General features: G+C 43.0%; 1 protein-coding gene and 1 long non-coding RNA gene across 2 annotated transcripts in view; one reads left to right on the forward strand and one right to left on the reverse strand.

Annotated features, from left to right (window-relative positions):
• Positions 1–21416, forward strand: part of LOC308075251 — a 497190-nt gene that overhangs the window by 332537 nt on the left and 143237 nt on the right. The window lies entirely within an intron of this gene.
• Positions 1–21416, reverse strand: part of eif2ak4 (eukaryotic translation initiation factor 2 alpha kinase 4) — a 59668-nt gene that overhangs the window by 11536 nt on the left and 26716 nt on the right. Inside the window, exons 22-32 of the mRNA XM_080414956.1 lie at positions 20828–20903; positions 20315–20436; positions 19793–19842; positions 19347–19515; positions 16766–16882; positions 15393–15458; positions 15107–15277; positions 13100–13234; positions 11766–11873; positions 9551–9679; positions 1638–1724 (exon numbers count right to left, since the gene is read on the reverse strand). Of these exons, the coding sequence (XP_080271082.1) occupies positions 1638–1724; positions 9551–9679; positions 11766–11873; positions 13100–13234; positions 15107–15277; positions 15393–15458; positions 16766–16882; positions 19347–19515; positions 19793–19842; positions 20315–20436; positions 20828–20903 (1230 nt within the window). The remainder of the gene's footprint in view (positions 1–1637; positions 1725–9550; positions 9680–11765; positions 11874–13099; positions 13235–15106; positions 15278–15392; positions 15459–16765; positions 16883–19346; positions 19516–19792; positions 19843–20314; positions 20437–20827; positions 20904–21416) is intronic.

The raw sequence follows: 21416 nt of genomic DNA on the forward strand, positions 1-21416 counted from the left end.
CTGAAAAGCTAGACTGGAAACTAACTAAACTAAACAGAAAATCCGATGTCAAACTGAAAAAGTAAAATATTATTTAAAAAAAATAGTAAAACTATAATAACTCTGATTCCAATGTCTTGTTATTGTCTCTTTTAGCACCAAACTTGCAGAAGGAAGGCATACAAACACATTACGGTAAAAACCTGTTGCTGCCAAGTCTGTGTGAGCCGGCTAGACTGCTACATAATATCTGCTCATCTGCTAAGATTGTGGCAGCATACACAGCACTAAAAGAACGCTATCTCTGGCAGGTAATATTATGTCCGCCCTCTCATATTTTACTTGAAGAATATCAGGTCTTGCCGTCAAACGGAAGATTCATAGCCCCACAGGCTCGCCCCGACAGACTGCATAACTCTCTTAAGTAGGCCTCAGTGCTCTTGTGTAGACTATTGGACTAAGCACTCAACCACTAACCGCCTGATGTATTTCATTGAATGAAATTGTATGTAAATAGCAGATCTACAAGTTTACGTATCGCATCGTATTCTAAAGAATCTGAGCTATTCTTGAAAAAAGAAAATATTTTGTTTAAAGTAATACTAGGTAACGTTTTCAACAAAACTAAAGTTAAATTGTATATCTTTTGCGAGTGGCAAAAGTTTCACAACACCCACTCCGTGAATTTCACCCCCGGAAGCCTTTTATTTATATATTTTCTATTGAAAGTGGACTGGGGGGACATTCCCGGGGAAATGACGTTCCTGGCCAACGTCATGACGTCGTGGCCGACGTCCCCAGGAACTACCGCAACGGTTTCCTGTTTGGCCAGGAACTACCGCGCTATAACAAAAAGGAACCTCACGCTGATGTTAAGATAATGTAGGATTGGAAGATCGAAAAAGAACAGAAAAAGAAAGCACAGCTCATGGTAACTAATGCTCCACTGGCTAAGAGAAACGATCCGTAGATAGTATAAAACAATTAAAAGATCGCTTTTTGAAACGCTTCCGGCTTCCGGTGAAAACGAATGGAATTCTGGGTAATCGAGGATTACGGAAATTGTATGCAGTGACGGTAGTGACCAGCAGAGGTTGCTAAAAATCGTTATTTGGGATTCTGCATTGTATTACTTTAACCCATTGAGACCTGGAACGCATCTGTGTCTACACTTTGGCTATTTTTTTTTTATCTTGAAATGTGTGCACATTTTGAATATTTATGTTCTTTTAAAGCAAACATTTTTAACTCTTTGCTTCTGGGGGTCCCAGGAACAATAATTTTGAGATGGGGGTCGGCAGCCAAATAACTAATTTTGGGGGTCCTTGACATGAATAAGTTGAGCACCACTGATATAGAAACATACGTTTTTCAGAAAACTGTTGGGATTTACAGTAGAAGACATTTGTAGAATCGGCTTCAGGTCTTAATGGGTTAAAATGTATTTTAACCTTTTTATATATATGGGGGTTTATGTGGTTAAATTGTAGGTAGCATTTCCTTTGTCGTGTGGTTAAATACTGTGTTGTGATATTCATACGAAAAAATGTATATGTCTCCAACCATTTCAGCAAAATATTGGATCATAACAAAATCTTCGGGTAAAAGGCATGGCTGGAACATACTGAATAACATCATCATAATGTTGGGTGGTGTACCTTCACATAGTTGCCCTCCTTATCAGACACCAGTGCCATGCAGGTGATGCCGGCCTGCCTGCAATGCTCCAACAACGTATCCTGAGACTGAAAACACAAAAAGCAGAGCAAGAAGCCAGCGTTAATTTCGTCCGACTAAAACGATGACGAAAAATGTTCGGCGACCATTTTTTTTATTTCACGAAATGAAAACTAAGCTACAGTATGATGACTAAAAACTATGACTAAATATACTGACAATTTCGTCAGTAACAAATAAAAACTAGACTAAAATGTTATGGAGGGGCTAGTGGAGAAGAGATCCAGTAGCACTACGACAAGTCATTTTATGCTTGGTTGCGTGTGGGTGTCACACTCCGAAGATAGCTGATCTACAAGCTCACAACGCTCACAAAAAATTGCTGTCACTGGCTTAACACTGGCAAGAAGCAAGTTAGGTACTCATACTGCCACTTTCTCTGGTGGGTTCGGGGCGGGGGGGTCACAGAGCCCATGTTAAAAACCAAAATGTTCAGCAGGCGCTAGTAATTATTGGCTATAGACACTGAATGTTATCACAACATACAAGACAAGCGAACCTTTCATCACTGGGGATTCCAGTGTATTAGCCTGACGATAAGGATCTCCCTGGGCTCCAATAGCAACGGCTCCATGGATGGTGATGACGCGAGAATCATGGGGGACGTAGTTCAGAAAGTCTAAGACGTTTTAGCCAGCTGTCTGTCTGCCTTTGGCTTGTTTTTTTTTGTAGAGTTACTTGTAAATATTGGTAGTTGCAGGTTGCTGCTTTTTGGGCTGGTTTCCAAAGAGTAGTTGCTTATTTGGGCTTGTTGTCTAATGTTGTTTGAACCAGTGGCTCTCAAACATTTTGATGTCAAGGATCCCCAAATGAATATTCATTTGTCTCTCTTTTTGTTAAAATGTTTCAAAAATATTCAACATTTCCCGCCTTTTTTCCCCCCCAAGATATTTTGGAAAATAGCAGATCTACATATAGGTTTAAGTGGCGTATGGTCTTCTTTTGGGCTTGTTTTCATACACCTGGTTGCTTATTTCTCTGGCTAAATCTGGCAACACCGGTGGCCCCTAGTGTGACTATTCTTATGGCCGACCCCTGAAGAGTGTGGATTGGAGCAACAGTGTGCCTTGCAGCCCCTGGGGTCTCCTAACACGGCTCCTGGCGTGACTGTTTTCATGGCAGACCCCTGAACAGCGTTTGTGCCAAGTTTGACGCAGATTGGAGCAACGGCGTACCTGTGCCCCCGGGGTCCCCTGACGAGGCCCCTAGGGGCCACTCGTAGCCCCTGTTTGTGGCTATTGTCGAGGCAGACACATGAACAGCGTTTGTGACGGAGTTTGGTGCGGATTGGAGCAACGGTGCACCTTGAAAGTCCGGATGTTATGTTTGTAACGTCCACAGCCGTCCACAGTCGGTCCGCCCACCCAGCCTCTAGGCAATTTTAACCCATTAAGACCTGAGGCCGATTAAAAAGATGTTTTCTAAATCCTAACGCTTTGAAAAAATATATATATATTAAAAGATTTGCACCAAAAAAAAATATCACGATTTTACAAAAATAGCAGATCTACAAGCTCGTAGCGCGGCACTCGGTGCCGTGCTATGAGCTTGTATATCTGCTATTTTTGAATAGCCTAAATAAATCTAAAAATGACACAGATGCGTTCCCGGTCTTAATGGGTTAATATAGGATAGCTGTTTTGCAAGATGCGACGCCTTGTGAGCTGCAAAGATTTAGAAACTTTGTGAAAATCCATTTTAACAAATATTAGTCAAAACATAAATCGGAGGGCTAGGACTCTCCAAAATCATGATCGGCATTTGACCCAAAAACTCTGGCATCGGTCGGGCTCTACATACATAACAGTTCAAAAAACAGGGGCACAGTCGCCCATTTTACAGTGACCTTTGCAGTGACACTCAAGTCAGTTTAGAGGAGTTTTGCTTGGAACGTGGAGAGCTTGGACTTCCCAGGGAAATACAAAAATCAATGTTTGCGCAGGTAGCACATTCAAACCGCATCGTTAAGCATTATATGTATTTTTTGTGTGCGTGTGTCAGCCTGATTTATCCTCAAACTCAGCCAGACAGGTTTAATCTGGCTCCTTGGTTAGATGACCTAGCGGCAGAGAAAAACAAACCCTGCACTGTACCACACAAGCATGTGCGTGCGTGCGTGCGTGCATTTGAGTCATTCCCTGAAGACGAATTTACGTGGTCGAAACGTTGGGTTTCCAAATAAATCCTGCATCGTGGCTACGAGTGTGCGGCCTCTTTCTTTCTTTTCATATTTACTTACCAAGGTCAGCAGCGCCTCACCAATACTGGTGTGCGCCCTCCTCCCTTTTTGTTTGTGTGCATTTGAGTGTCACTTTGTCTCAAAGCTGCTCTCACCGACAGAAAAGTAAGTCGAACTGCAAGAGATTGCCTAAAGGGAGACGGGGCAGCTTTGGGCCATATGCCTCTCTTGGGGTGGACCACATGTGGAATGGGGGGGGGGGGGGGGGGGTTTGCCATATTTGGCCAATAAAAACGAAAAAAGCATGGAACCGTCTCCAGAGCGTGAACTAGAGCTTATACCGCAGATTCAGTCTGTTAAAAAGGGCCAGCGTGTGAAAGGTGTTAACAATGGACTAGCGGGAGAGAGGAGAGACGCTTGAAAAGCTCTCTTCAAGGCCTTTACACCAATCTGACCCACTGGATGAGGCGCGAGCCTGCATACATAATTTGCGGAGAAAGCGAAATGGAAAAGAGACAAGACTCACACAAACACACACTTTACAACGCTTTACAACTCCTGACATTTTGGAGTGCTTGAGCCCCCTTGTTTCCAGCTAAAAGGTAGTGCAGGGTAACCCAAAGTGGGTTCTTTTTTTGGGGAGGGGGGCTCAGGGTAAATAAGAGTTGACCAACCAGTCCTGTTCTGTGCCAATGACGGATAGATAGATAGATTTAGGGCTGGGCAAAATATCGATTCTATACTGATATCGTGATTATATGAGACTAGATATCGTCTGGGATTTTGGATATTGTAATATCCAAAATATAGAGGTCTTTTGGTCCTGGTTTTAACAGGAAAGAATGTATTAATAATATTGATATTTATCACAATATATTGAGGTATTTGGTAAAAAACGATCACATCAGATCTGGTCCAGCCCTAGATAGCTCTTGATCTCTCCCAGCCCTAGATCGGATGCCGGTTTCAGTTGAAGAAATTCAACTCAAAACGAGGTAGTGGAGTAAAGTCATATGAGGAGGAGAGAAATCACATTCAGTGAGTAGACGGAGAAAATGGCCAAATGAAAATGGGAAAAGAAAAAAATAGAACAGAGTATAGTGGGCACAGTGAGAGGGGCTCTGCATACAGTGCTGTGCCAGGCAGTGAGGGAAAGCCAAAAAGAACACACACACACACACACACAGGCCTGAGATCACCCTGTCTCATAAACATGAAGAATGTGACAGTGGCATGGCATCAGGGCTTTGGGACCAGGAATGCTGTGGCACTTCACCAGGGAGATTGAAAAAAATGCCTTAAAGGAAGACGTTTTGTCACCGTACATCCATATATCTGCCCCCCTCATTAGTGCTCACAGTAGGATGCCAGGATGGTTACCATTTGTGTCATGGGCCCGGGTAAAGAACCAGCAGACAGACATGGTACCAGCATAGCGCTGTACCTCCATATTTCACCTTATACGTTTTCTCCATATTCTTTGCCTTTAACGACATAATGCCCAATATGGACGCCAGGCTTAAAAAGTGGCTAGGTCTGTCTTGTGGGTTTTTATAAATATTTAACCAATGAAAGTATTAACCCATTAAGACCGGGAAAGATATACAAGCTCATAGAGTGCAGCGCTATGAGCTTGTAGATCTGCTATCCTACAGTTTAAAAAAAATAAACGTATGTAACATATGAAAAACATAGGTTTCTATATCAGTGGTTCTCAAACTTTTTCATGTCAAGGACCCCCTAAAATTACATGTATTTGGCCCGCGGACCCCTATTTCAAAATATGTTGTTCCAGGGACCCCCCCCAGAAGCACAGAATTGAAAAAGAAATGTTCGCTTTAAAAAAATATATATATTCAATGATTTGCAATGAGCTTGTATATCTGCTATTTTTTAATAGCGAAAGTATAAAATAATGGTTAAAGTGGTTACACAGATGCGTTCCCGGTCTCAATGGGTTAACATGGGTTCGAGCTTGTTAACACATCGGGTGCCAAACACGGTCTGAACCGTGTTTGCGCAGAGTAGCGGTCCGGTGCCGAACACGGTCCAGACCGTGAAATATGTCTTTTTGTTTTTTTCGTTTTTCTCCACACGGGCGGGGCTAGAGCAGCTCTGGGAGTACCCATTGTGATCTTGAGAAGGATAGGCCAGATAGATCACCGGAAACAAAAACATGGCTCCCATCCACTTCCTGTCTATTTCCTTCTTTAAAACACCTATATCTCCGAATCTGTTTCCGGTGGGGAAAACCGGTCATGCGCGATGCGCGATCCCCCCCCATTGTAACTCGCGAGTGAAATGTTATCGTTCCAGGCTGTAGCCAGGGTCATCGCGCAACATGAATGGATGTTTTTTTTACATGGATTTGCTCCTCGTGGAGTCTAGAGCTTTAAACAGCAAAGCGCAGTCAATGGGGAGAATGCTGGCACCCAACGTAAGTTGTTATGAAAAAATGCTGGCATCCAATGTGTTAATTGAACAATTACTGAAAAGTAATGGTTCTGGACATACAAGGTTTCCGCCCGACAGCGACTGACTATACAACTGAGCATTGCAGAGGACCGATACATGGAGATAAGGTTGACGGATGGCCAAAACGTTCCCTTTTCAACTTTTGGGCAGAGATTTGAAAGTCGGCCATTATTCTCCAATCACAGTGCGGTTTTCGCCAGCTTCAAACAAACACTGAATCAATCACACTCGTGTATAAATTTGTCTACTGGGGTGATTGATGGACGAGTCAACCGCTACAGAAACAACTCTGTATTTGTATGGCCTCAGCATGGCTGTCAGGGACCTCAGTCCAAAGACAAAACGCCCGCCAGGATAGAGCCTGTGTTCTCCCGAGGTGTTTACTACTACTTCAGATATTGTCAAGATAAAAGTCAGCAGCTGCTGCTGCTGGCCGACCGCATTTTCCTACTGGCAGTCAAGAGGAGGAAGCTGCATGGCAGCGCGTGAGACTCCCTCTGTAGGAGAGGAGACGTTACTGCACGCCCAGCAGAGTCATACATGACTCTAGGGCCCGTCACAATTATTACATTATCGTCTAATCGCAATTATTTTTGTCATAATCGTTTCCATGTTGAAACATTTTCATACATAAAAATTGCAGAAATAGCAGATCTACACGCTTACAACGGGTCACAAAGTGACGCGTTGTAAGCTTGTAGATCAGCTATTTCCGCAATTTTTACCTTTATATAAAATTATGAAATTCATAATTATTATGTCTGTAATTTCTTTGTATATTTCAGTTATTTGTCATATCTGCCCTGTGCAATTTTTCATTAAAGGCAAATAGAAATTACGCTTTTATTAGCACGTCCCAATGTTCAATGCCAAAATTAAATTGTTAATCGCAATTTTTAGTGTGACAATTAACACATTGGGTGCCAGCATTTTATAATAACAGATTACGTTCGGTGCCGAAATCTCACCGTTAAGCTGTAGACTCCACGACGTGCATTCCATGTGAAAAAAAGCATGCCTCCATTTTGCCCGATGGTCCTGGCTAACACCTGGAACGATAACATCTCTCACGCGAGTAACAACGGCGGAGCGATCGTGCATACAAAATGAGTCGTTTTCCCCAGCGTAAAGGAGTTATAGGGGTTTTAGAGAAGGAGATAGAACGAAAGCGGATGGGAGCCATGTTTTTTGACACTGTGATCCATCTGTCCTTTCCTTCTCAGAATCACCATGGGTGATTCCAGAGCTGCTCCAGCCCCTCCTGTGTGGAAAAAAACAAAAAGACTGAAAACGGTTCAGACCGTGTTCGGCACCAAAGCGCTACTCTGTGAAAACACGGTTCAGACCGTGTTTGGCACCCGATGTGTTAATCGTCAACTTAAATTTGTAATCGTCACAGCCCTACATGACTCGAACATGTGGATCTCGAACCTTTTAATTTCAATTTGGTAAAGCAATTTGGTATTGCATTGGGCCACAGAACCCCATAACTCTGACCGAGTACAATTGGAACCAAATGGAGCCGTCCTTACGGGTCCATTTGGTTCCATTTGTACACTGTCAGAGTTACAGACCTGTAAGGGTACATTTGGTTCCATTTGTACACTCTCAGAGTTACAGACCTGTAAGGGCCCATTTGGTTCCATTTGTACACTCTCAGAGTTACAGACCTGTAAGAGTCCATTTGGTTCCATTTGTACACTCTCAGAGTTACAGACCTGTAAGGGCCCATTTGGTTCCATTTGTACACTCTCAGAGTTAGACCTGTAAGGGTCCATTTGGGTCCTAACTATCGATCATTTAACTGGGGACCCCCTGGAACCCTCTCGGAACCCCTGAGGGTCCCAGGACCCAACATTTAGAACCACTGCTTTAGTCAACACCCCTTTTCATACAATGGGCCTTTTTTCCCCCCCCCCCACCAACATCTGGATCAAGGAAAGCAAACGTGACGCTTTTTTAGTTGAATTTCATAAACAACAGCCAAGTCCACGGGGGGGTTCAGCTTGGTGGGTAATCTGCACATTAGGGAGGGATGCCCATGCTGTGTTGGCTTGTTGAATTATACTCTGCAGTTTTCTCCCCAGTTTTGCAAGGTATAGTAAATAAAGCTAACTCAGAATGGAACTGTTTGTGCTTTGTTTAACCAAGGTCTATTAAGGCTTGGCAGTTACAGCAGATTCCTGCATATCTGACTATACTAGCAATCCAATAGAGGGGTTATCTATCAAGGTTTTGTTTTGAATTTAGATATTAGTGTTTTTGTCATAATTTTGGGGGGCCTTGTTGTAATGTTTTTGTTGTCTTTGTTACTATAGCTAGATCTTTCTTGAAAACTATTTCTTGAAGGGGGTTCGTAGTGGGATTCCTGAGTTAATCACTTAGTTTTATACGTCGCCGTAGGACGGTCTGCAAGCTATGTGAATCTTTTTGAAAATGTGTCTGTAATATGATATCATGCCCAAAATATGGATGCCAGGATGAAAGTAATTATTAGAGTATTTCTTCTGCCATCATGCAGGGTGATCTTTGGGGAAAGAAGTGACCACATTCCATTATTGTAAAAATAAGATTTAATTTGACAGAAACCTTTTTTCCCTCTCCCCCATGCAATGCGTAAAATGTTACGACGGCTACTAGAGATCCATATTCCCTTCCCAAGAGAGATATTCATTAGAACAGTGATTCTCAACCTTTTCAGGCCATGACCCCCCAAAATAAATCACATTTGAACTGGGGACCCCCCACCCTGACAAGCACTTTTGTTTGACTCGGGTTCCACGGCTAAATATTGTGAAAATAGCAGATCTACAAGCTCACAATGCCTCGCATTGCGAGGCAGATTGTAGATTGTAGATTGTAGATTGGCTATTTTCAAATTGTTTGCCTCTTTCATGTATTATTTGACAATTTGTCCAATGTTTGACCAGTTTTTATGGTATAGTTTGTTGATTACTTTTGATGCAGTAATGGTCTCTTTCTTTGCTTTCTTTCTTCTTCTTTTTTAGGTATTAAAAAGGTCTTAACAGTCCTTAAATTGCCACTTCACTGTCATCTGGGGACCCCCCCAAAATCATGTGGGGACCCCCCGTGAGAGCCACTGCATTAGAACAACGTGTGTTGTAGCTTAGCACAGCGCTCTCCCGTTCGGCAGCGCCAATACCACAAAGTACAGCTCACCTGTGAGACGTCGTAGGTGATGTCCGCTAAAACGCCGTTGCTCCACAGCTTCTGGATGACATTGATGGCTCGCGACATGGAGGTGTGCCCCATGGGGACCACCAGGACATCACAGGAACTCACTGAAGGCTGACATGGACAGAGGGACAGAGCAATGGCATTCTATGTCTGATATCCAGTAGTCAGATATACCCTAACCACGGTGGTTCCAAAACTTTTCAGCTCGAGTGAAAACAGCCAATCCACAAGCTCACAACATGTTGTGAACTTGTAGATTGTATTTGTATTTTTCCAAGGTTTGTTAAAAAAAACTTTTTTTTGTTGAAACTTTCTGAAAATCTTTTGAAATACATATTTTTTTATTGCACAATCTAAAAAAGGGGATATTTACTTGTGACCCATAAAAATGTTTATCATTATCTTTTATTAATGCAAGAACAATGGTTTCTATTTCAGTATGCTTTCCAGGAAGAGAAAAACTGTAGTTTCTACCCCACCAATGATGTCATTGGTGGGCAGGCTTTTAAACTGCCCATAGCCCACCAATGAGACGCAGAGTAAGTAGACGGAAATTGTGCCATCTTATAAAATCAGCATTATTGCGGACCAATTATATGAAGATGAGGTTAAAAATAGGTGAAGTGCAACTCCTTGCAACACCTTGCAACCATTATTCCCAACTAGTCCATATCCGTCCGGGGATATGCACACTCAAAGTATTTGCAGACTTTGGGTTATGCGCTGTGTACATGCATTGCATTTGTATTGCTGAACAGCCATAAACAAAGCAGTAGTAGCAGCAACTATTAGCACCATTCAGGTGAATGAATTATTATATGTTTGAGGCAGGTCGAATAGGGCTGTCACGATTACAAATTTAAGTTGACGATTAATAATTACTCAAATAATTGCGATTAACGATTCAATTGTGTTGAAAATGTATGGATAAAAACTACATTTCTGTTTGGCTTTTAGCTTTCGTAAACAAAAGTTGCACAGGGCAGATACTGTATGACAAATAACACAGTCAGCGCAGTCAAAGTATTTGCAGACGTTTAGTTATGTCTGGGATAAGTCTGCCCGGTCCATGGTCGCATGCACACACGCACACGCGTGGATAGGATAGGATGGCAGTTGCAAGGAGTTGCATTGGTGTGGACTGGCCTTGAAACTGTTTTGTTGCAAGAGTGCGGTCTGGCCTTAAGGCTTACACACTGAGGCAAATCTCAAATACAATCTTTAGGACTGACGGTTCACACTGTTATTTTCAAGTGACAGTGGTGGAAAGTAACCAAGTACATTTACTCAAGTACTGTACTTAGGTAAAATTCTCTTATTTTTTGGGGTACTTTTACTTTATATAAATTTTTCAATATTTTATACTTCTACTCCACTACATCTCAGAGGCATTGTAGTTTTTACCAAAAATATTTGAAATCTTTAGTTACAAGTTACTTTGTAGATTTTGATTATTACAAAACATACATTTACCAATTAAGCCCTACATAGTGTATTTCTATATTGTGGTATTGACATTTTTTACTGAAGCAAAACTAAATTGAGTACTGGTTAGCGATCAGATCGGCGCCGACTCTATCTGCATTGGTTGCTGTGGTAACGAAATGATGACATAGCGTGGGCATGAGTAATGCTTAATTTATACTCTCTCGCATTACAGGGTATAAATCAGACTTCAGTGAGTGTCCTCCAAACTGAGACACATCTTAAGAAACCAGATTTGAATCCCATTTTCGAACCACCTAGGAATGTGGTCTGATCAGCAAAAATCTTTTTTTTCCCAAAAGAAATCTGATTCCAATGTGGATAGGCCAAAAGTCTGATTCGGGCTGCCAGTGTGAACATAGCATAAGACGGTAATAAATCTGTACCAAAGTGTCATCTGGATATCCCTGCTTGTCTGTTTTTCAGGAGCAGACATTATGCACAGTTTTCCTGGGCACAAGACGCTGTTAAGGCTGGAAGTCACATCGTTTTACATCGAAAAACTTTTTTTTTAAAATGACGCTGCTCCAAGAATAACTCGGAGGAGTCCAGAGAGGCACAGTGATCATAGTTATTAACGTGTTGCTAAAAGCAGCTTCGACGGTTGACTGCAGTAATAAGGCATCATTAAATATGAAAGGCTGTCTGTAGCTCCTTCATTAAAAATAATTATGAATTTCAGTGTGTGTGTGTGTGTGTGTGTGTCTCTCACTGGCTCCTCCATGTTGGCCAAGGCCAGACAGACTTTATCCAGGGCCACACTGGCCCCGACCGCCGAGGGGACAGGGACCGTGGACGCAGGGCCCCGACACTCCAAGATCTACCAAAAAGAAGAGGACACGAGCAAACGACTTGGATTACGTTACCAACACTAACAGAAAAACACACGTGAATAAAGCGAGACATGGAAATGTGTGCTACGCTGTAAAAGAAAATGCAGGGTGAACATTTAGATTTCTTTGGAGCAGAACTGACTGCACACGGAAACTGCTGATAATTATGATTAATAAGTTACTGAGCCTGTCTAAGACAAGCCCCTACTTATTAGTGTATAGTTCTATCACTGCATATTATATTTCATTATTGTCATTCTATTCTTTTTTTAAATGCGTTTTTCGTTTTATGTGGCACAATCTGTGGGACAACATTTAGCTGCTTGTACCTGTATGTCAGTGACAAATAAAAACTTATTGAATTCATTATTTTTTTCAAGTCATTCATTATACCATTCAGTTAACCATTTAAGCTCTATCCATCTACAATCTCGCTACGCCTTGTGACCCGAGATCTGCAATTTTTGAAATGTTTGGAATCTTTCGAAAGTTTGTTCCTATAACATGGGCATGACAAGCCCAAAATAGGGATGCCTGTTCAGGTACTGTACATAATTACTGCTGAGCAAATCCATTGTCTCCCACAGGGGTTCAAGGGTTCTGGACGAAGCAGAGATTGTGATTGAGCTTATAGTGTCACTGTGACCTACTTTTGGTACACGGCGGCACACTGCCTTCCCTAGAAGTAACCTTAGTTTGCCAGGTTTGGTCTAAGGCCTTACAGTGTATGAGATACACTCCAGATGAATTTGCCACTGGACAGACAGTTACTATTATTTACTTACTTACTTACTGCCTTGCGTGGCAGAGCTCCATATATTGTTTAACTCTTAAAACTCTACCATGCTTCAAGGTCGCTTTGATCGTCAATGTCTTTTAACTGTCCCTGTCCCTCTGACTAAGATCAAAAGAAGACCAGAGCCCCCAACCCCCCAAGACCCTCTTAACGTCAGAATCCATGGTGGTGGAAGCAAAGATTTGAGTAAAAAGAAATTGCTTTAAAAAATATATATATATTCAAAGATTTGCACACAAAAAAAATTGCACAAAAAATAGCAGATCCACAAGCTCGTAGCGCGGCACTCGGTGCCTCGCTATGAGCTTGTAGATCTGCTATTGTTGAATGGCCAAAGTATAAAATAATGGTTTAAGTGGTTACACAGATTGAGTTCCCGGTTTTAATGGTTCTAAACAAGGTTCTACCGTTACCTACCAAGTGGTCATAGCGCCCCCCTGCTGCCACTATGTCTGGCACGGTGCGCTTCCGCTTCTTGATGAAGGCTACAACCTGGAAGATGACCCCACAGTGGTGCTGCACCTTGTAGACCAAACCAAGATTGACCACCACCTGTAGGAGAGACAAAACCATTTCACACACCATCAGAGGAGTGAATAACCTTAGACCACGGTTTCCCAAACAGTGGGTCGCAAGTAAATACCCCATTATTCAACCCCCCCCACCTACATTTTGTTTGCAATTATGATGATTTCAAAAGATTTTCTAAACTTCTAAAAGTTCACAATTTTCCGTAGAGTTAAAAACAATTTCAAACATTTTTTTAAAGAATTCCATTAACTAAAAAAACAATTCTTCTTTTGCGTCTCGAGCTAAAAAGATTGGGAACCACTGCCTTAGACAACCGTCCTCTTTCCTACAGGAAGTACCTCATGGCTAACAGATCAATAACAACAGGAGCAGGTAAGACAATATATCCAGCTCCTGTTCAATGAAAATACCCTACTACTCCCATCATGACTGGGCAATATGATATCTTTATTGACAAAATTGTTATAGATATGTCTTGAATTTTTCTCTAAAAGTCCTTAAAAACACAATTCAACAATGTACCTCCATATTGTATTAGATATTTACATATTTAAATAACACAGGTTTAAAGGGTAGAATGGAGGCAAAAACATTTTCAATTATGTCAAAACAACAACACCAACAAAAACATTGATTGGTTCATGTTGGTCATTGAAATATACATAACATACATCATACTGGCCAAGCTTTAACTTAGAGCATGGATGCAACCTACATACACTCACTCAAAGCGGTTGTTCAGTGTTCATGGCAAAACTGAGTGAAGTGCGGTGGTTGGTGTCACTGTCGACCATCCACAGAGCTCTGCACTCGCCACAGACCGACCCCCCCCCTCCACACACACACACACACCCAGTTCAATCGCTGCACACACCACAAACACAATAAAGCTGGCAGCATACTTCAAACAAAGTCAAACCTTTTCAGCTTTCTGAAACCGCTATTTGTTTTCATCACCCCCTGTGGTGCTTTGACATAAATATGTCTTGGGGATTTCTCCATTTCTGGTGACAGACAGTAGACAAAATGCGTACTCTCTCTCTCTCTATTAATTAACTGGCATCTGGTTGTGTTTGTAGTCCCTCAGACAGGGATTATATATGTATGTACCTCCTAACATCCTCAGACAATCTTTATTGAAAAGTGTCCATGGAGGGGCACGGCGACACAGTCGGTAGCGCTGTCGCCTCACAGCTAGAAGGTTTGATTGAAGGTTTTGATTCCCGCCGGGGACGCTGTGGGCTCTGGGGGCGTGTCCTCTCCTCCGCGTCATCAGTGCCCATACCCTAGGTGGGGTTGGCGAAAGGTCCTACTCTGTGTGGAGTTTGCATGTTCTCCCCGTGTCCCCTAGGGCAGGTACCCTCACAAAAACATGCAGTAATCCTGGTCTCTATACTGCCTCCCCCTGGTCAGCCGGGGCGCCTGATGGAGGGGAAAGGAACTGGTTGGAATAACGTGTTCCTTCCACGCGCTACGTCCAACCGGGGAAATTCCCCCCTGTCAGGTGATAAGAAGGCTTGTTAGCCCTCATGCATTGAAGGAGGCATGAGTTCAGCTCTGGGTTCTCCCTAGGTTGGCAGAGGGAGTGTAGCGCCCAGGATTACTAAGACAATTGGCACTGGGAGAAAAAAATTGGGTTACAAAATCGCGGGATAAAAATGTAAAGAAAAAAGAAAGAAAAGTGTCCATGGTAGGTTGCGAGTGTCTGACCAATCACACACACTGTTTGCGTTGGTGTCTCTGTGGTGATGTTCAGCAGAACATCGGTAGAACATCTTGGAGGAAACAGGTTTGTTCGTTTTCTCCCCAATGGTGTAATTGTGTTCTTATTACATTGTCTTTCTACAAGGAGAACGCTGCGGTCTTTTAACTTGACATTTCTAGTCCACTCACCTGTAGCTTGACCCCCAGTCTTTGCAGCAGCACGGTGAGTTCCTCCAGGTCCTTCAGGCCCTGCTTGGCCAGCTGTGTGACAGCTGTCTTCTGCTTGGTCAGTGAAGAGAGAAGCTCCCGCAGCTCCTGCAGGTCCCCCTTCTGCCCTATGTACTTGTAGAGCGTCTGCAACTGGACCACAAGACCCACAAGACCCCGTTCTTCAAAACATGTTGGCATGTTGAAAATGAACTTGTGTTAGCGGCTATTTCTGTGCACCCAGAAAGAGCACAGCAGGGACACTCACGCTGGTGGTGGACAGTGAAAGGTTGCAGAACTTTGCCTCCACTTCCCTCCTGGTCAGCTTTTCACTCTGGGACAAATACACAAACAGGTTGAGGACCATGGATGATATTATTTAAACGTTAATGTCCCTGCTATAAATGTCTCAAAAGAAGAGCAGGGAGACAAAATACAACCACCCCAATTGTATAAGTTATATACATTCAGGGGTGCACATAACTTTTTTGGTCTAGTTCTCAGAAGAGCACCTGGAGATGTTACTTGGTGCGCGCCAAGTAAATGGTCAATAAAAGGTCCGGTGTCCCCCAGCCGGCGTTTTGTCAACGGGGGGGAGGGGTGCTCGAGAAAAAAAGTCAATGTTGTAGCGCCCTGCTTCTAAATTCCGTCGTTTTTCGCAGTTATTTTTTTCTTCACGCCGTTTGGTGCCCCCACCAAGGTTGGTGCCCCCACCAAGGTTGGTGCCCTGTGCTGCGCTGCTTTTATCCGCCAGATTGGGACGTTCACGGCATATTTTGCACTATCACGGTGCGTTCATCATCGGTGACGAGTGCCTGTAACACAGCTGCTGCTGGCTGCTGTGAGTCGCAGCGTGTCTGTGTGGTCAGGATGCCTCGATATCCAGGCTTTTATTTTTTAGTTTTGCTAAAAAATAAAAGCCTGGAAATTCCTGTCCCAGCTGTTGGTACGCAAAAGCGCCTCGCGTCGTCTGATGTGCCGCGCAGAATTTATTTTGGCGACGCATGCGCACCTGCGCAACAGTTATGTGCACCCCTGTATATATTGTATTAACATACTCTACCATACAGATTGGACAACATTACATTTTATTCATTAAAAAAAAGTTACATAGTGCCTTAAAGGGGAAATCCACCCATTTTCAATATTTAACTATGTCATTAATATAGCATAAAGGAGTTGTGTGGAAATAAGAAAAAAATTAAAAAAAAATTAACATTGCAAAAAAATGTAACATTGCAAAAAAATTAACATTGCAAATTACACTGTGATGACTCATCGTGGTGTAATTTGCAATGTTAATTTTTTTGCAATGTTAAATTTTTTTGCAATGTTAATTTTTTTTTAAATTTTTTCTTATTTCCACACAACTCCTTTATGCTATATTAATGACATAGTTAAATATTGAAAATGGGTGGATTTCCCCTTTAAGGGGTTAACCACTTAATCCCCATATGATTGGAGTCCATCAGGGCTCTATGCAAGTGTATTTTCTGTTTTCGCTCTACATTAAATATCTTAAATATCACAGAAAATAGCCGATCGACAATCTCGCAACGCATTGTGAGCTTGTCGATGTGCTATTTTCTGCCAAAGTTTGGGTTTTAAGTGGTTAAGTGCAGGTGTGTGTTGTGCACTGACCATGGCATCACACAGTATGTTAGAAGCCTGGCTCAGTCTGTCTTCTGGGACACCACTGTGCAGCAGGATGGCCTTCAACAGGCTGGTGTGGTTCACGTAAATGTGATAGTTTCTTTCCTGTGGTTAAAAAAAAACAACACACATACATAGAGAAACATGGCATTAACACCCCGCCCTCAAACTGCAATTAAGGCTCTGCCGTCCGTCACACTTAAAGAAGCGCTGCTGTACAATGGAGGTTCTCAGTGAATAATGACCGTTGTGTCCGGCTGCCCTCTCATTGCCTTTGACTCATGTACACTTTAAAAGGCTTTAACACAAACAGCTGTCTACTTGAACAGGAATCCATGTACAGGGTTCCCACTCTTTTCAAGAGATCATTTTCTTTTTCTTCTTTTGGCAATTCTTTTTTTTCCTTTTCTTGTCCTTATGCCAATTCCTGATTCCCCTGTGTATTCTAGTCCCTTGTCACTGCCAACTCCTATATGGCAGTGTGGCCTATGGCAGCGTAGTAGAGTGCATCTTTACCCATGTTTGAGCCGAATTTTGGGGTGTATCGAGGTGTTATAATTATGTGGTTTCCGTTCAAATCTGTTGCCGAGCCAATCAAACAAAGCTATGACCAACCAGACCAAGAAGAAACGTCCGGGTATGCCACCTTATGGAAATATGGGACTACACTTATGCACAGAGTCTATTCTTTTCAGTTCTACACCCCACTGAACATGCTGAACAATAGGAGTCACTGGTTCTGTGACCACGACCTCCCTTCCCCCTGTCTTCCCACCCGTGAACACGGCTAATTGTGTTCAATGGAACCCCTGGCCAAGCCAGCAGCACAGCGGAGGATTCAAACCCCTAGTCTACAGTACGTGGAGGCGGGCAGGAAATTTACCCCTGCGTCACCCGAGTGTTCTCAAGAGATTAGAGCATTAGAGCAATTTACGAGTCTCTCTTTTTCTGTTGTCAAATCAAATTAAATGTTGTTTTTGATTGCTCAGTAAACATATTAAACAATTTCAAGATGTCTGTGAGCATGTGTGTGTTATTTCAGAAAACAGGGTGGCAAAAGAAAGTGATGTACACTAATTAATGTGGTTGCAGAGAAGACAAAACGTGTCTATAATTATAATAATAAGTTTTATAAAACCATTATTTTCATTATCCTGTGGTTCAACTAAATGTTTAACTTGCATATCCAGCACTGAAAAAAGATTACTGTATGTGTGTCTGTATCAGTCACATACACCCAAGACACAGCCACACTCACACACACACTTACATAACACCTACACACGCACGTGCGCACGCACACACAAATGCATACACTGACAGACAAGTAGGAAGCTGGAAGCGAACGCAGACCTATCTTTTTTTTTTGTCTTTTTGAAATTGTTATGTTGTGTATTTACGGACTTCCGTGTTAATAATCCGTGTTATTTCACCGTGATGGGGAGAGCGTAGAGAGAAAGTAACGTGACTGCCTCCGCCTCGTATTGAAGTTAATGGGGGGGGATATGGTTCTCCTATGCACGGAGTTTCAGAGTTCCTACTCATCTATGCACGGCTCCACTCTGACATCTGTCAGCAGGCAATGAGAGCGTGAGTCACATGGGGGCGCGTCTGTCAGCAGCCAATGAGAGCGCGAGTGACATGGGGGCGCGGCTGCACACATACTGCACACAGAGAGACACACACACAGACAGACAGAGACACACACACCCCGAGCACGGTGGCATAGTAAGCTGCACTTGGGCGTTCGCAATTATCAGTACGCAAGAGTCAAATCTGCGAGCGTTGAACCCTAACTGAAGTTTAGGTTAAATGCGAACACTGGGGGATTGGCAATTGCAAAATGATGCCCCTGTCTGCGTGGGTTCAGATAGCTGGAGTCATTATGGTTTCAAGACATCCTACTATTTGTGTCGTTATAAAACACACTGCTACAGGCTAAATGTTTTTTATAGTCAATGGGATAAACAATACCCTTCCCCTAACCCTGACCGATTCCTACCTTAGCGAAAGCCTAATCTGCACTCATCAGTTCTGTTTATGCCTCCTTCAAAATGTATGTACAATTAATATGAATACATATTAATAAATAATGCAATTAATACAATATTTAAAACATTCTAGGACAACGACATATTTTCCAGGTCATTTGGACTATGTTATAATTTTCCATGAATGGAGAACTGCATCAAAACATTCCAGGTTTTCCAGGACGCGTGGGGATCACCAAGGGTCTAATCACAGGGTTGACTGAGTTCAAGGTACAGTACATACAAATGAGAACGGCGCTAACACCAAGTCTGCCCAGGAAATGGACTGTATCAGGAGTGAAGGAAGGAAGTGGACAGAACTGCGCGTTAACACACTCACTAGGTAAATATGTAGCACTGACATAATATGTCGGATGATCTGTGAAATGCGGAATGGGAGGAATGTGCACTTCCACTACAACGGGAAATACCAATGAGACATCCAGGCAAGAACAAAAACAGGGGAATGTGCGGAACGCAACTTCACTTCATCACTACGGTGTATGACAGAGCAGGTTCCTACGGCCTTGGCTACTGACCTGCAGGGCAGGGAACTCCTGGACGATCTCCGAGCAGATGTAGATGATCTCTGCATCGGGCAGTAGGCTGTGGGTGACGGGAACGATGATGTCGAACGCACACTCCAGCAGCTCCCTGGGGTGCGCACGGTCCAGCTTCCTGGGACGGAACACGCGCTCGATGCTGTACCTGTGTAAAATACACACACAAATGCATGCACACAATTTAACGACTTCCAACATTAAAAAATTATTTTGAAAAATGTTGCGAAAATAGCCAATCTACAAGTTCACAACACATTGCTTGCAGATCATCATATGATGAAGTACATGAGGCCTAAGAAAGGGTCAATACTATACTTGCAGACAACCGACATTTACTTCAATATGAAATAGTAAATTGTGATTATGAGTGAAGAGAGGAAGACGGACATCAAAACAACCGGACTGAATCCATGTCACTTTACCTTTTGAGATATGTTATGTTATTGCGGGCCACAAATCTCGCGAATGCCATCTGAGGTGGACACAGAGCGGAGAAAACCTCAATGAGTGTTTTTGCATAATACGAGGACATCAGTAGTCAGTCAGTCAGTCAGACAGACAGTCATTCAGATAGTAAGTAGTACATAGTCAGCCAGTCAGTCAGTAGTACACAGTCAGTCAACACAGTACATGCCATGCAGGCTATAATTAATCACAGTGTGAAAATAGCCATTCTCCACAGTCCTCAGAGTTTCCAATTTTCAGGACACCTGCTGATTGCAGACACCTTCTGTATGTATGTGTGTGTGTGTGGTGTGTGTGTGTGTGTGTGTGTGTGTGTGTGTGTGTGTGTGTGTGTGTGTGTGTGTGTGTGTGTGTGTGTGTGTGTGTGTGTGTGTGTGTGTGTGTCCGCTGATGGGATTGTTTGCATAATTGTTATTTGTGCGTGAGCACACATACATGTGTGTGTGTGTGTGTGTGTGTGTGTGTGTGTATCTGCTCACGCGGAGGTCATAGGGCAGTGTAACCAGCATTCCGCTATGGTCCATGAAGCAGGCCAACTCGCTGCCATCGTATAACTTCCTGTTTCTGGGGAGGAGCAACGGCGTTTGGAGACGCACCGCACCTAGACACACACACACACACACACACACACACACACACACAATATAATGCATTACAGCAACATCTACATAACAAAACACAACCCTAACCCCTGGAGGCAGATACAAACTGAGCATAAACAAACATGTACAGCTGGACACCATCAGCAGCATGTACAAAAATAACCCTGGCACCTGTGTTGCTCCCCGACGCAACAGTACATGCATTGTTCCCTCGCGCTTCCACCGGAGCAGATGGTAACGGCGGGGTCCTAAAAACGGGCTTAGTTGGGACAGGTCAGGAGTCCAAGTGGTTTGCAGTGGAGGGTAAAAACAGAGGCCCCGGGGGGGTCCCACCACGCCTGCACCCCCCCCCCCCTCTCCACACAAAGTACAGTGTAGTAGTACACTCACCGTGCCTCTTGAGGATCCTGGTGATGGCTTCGTGCACATACTGCTGTAATTTGGCAGCGTTGAAATTGAAGTTGCCCTGGAGGGAGAGCAAACAAACAGGCTCTGTTAGGGACGTGGAGACATCGATTAAGCACTTACAGGCCCCCTCTGCTCCCCTCTGTTATGTGGACCAGATGACTGAAGCGCCGCGTTTTATGTGTCTACAGTGACACCTACGGGTAGAGAGGCACAAATACTCTGGTATAGATCAATGATTGCCTCTGGTTAGTTTTTAGTTAAACCCATTAAGACCTGGAACGCATCTGTGTCACTTTAGATTTCTTTGGCTATTCAAAAATAGCAGATATACAAGCTCATAGCGCGGCACCGAGTGCCGCGCTATGAGCTTGTAGATCTGCTATTTTTGAAAAATCTTGACATTTTTTTTTTTTTACATTTTTCAAAAAACGGTTTTAGAATTTTTAGGATTTAGAAAACATTTTTAAGAATCGCCTCAGGTCTTAACACATTCCATGCCAGAGTTTAATCTCATAATGTACTCACCAGTGCCAGCGTTTTATTGTTGTTTTTTAGTTTTTTTCATGTCGCC

Source organism: Gymnoscopelus braueri (assembly GCF_963280865.1).
Source record: "Gymnoscopelus braueri genome assembly, chromosome: 19".
NCBI classification, from domain to species: Eukaryota; Metazoa; Chordata; class Actinopteri; order Myctophiformes; family Myctophidae; genus Gymnoscopelus; species Gymnoscopelus braueri.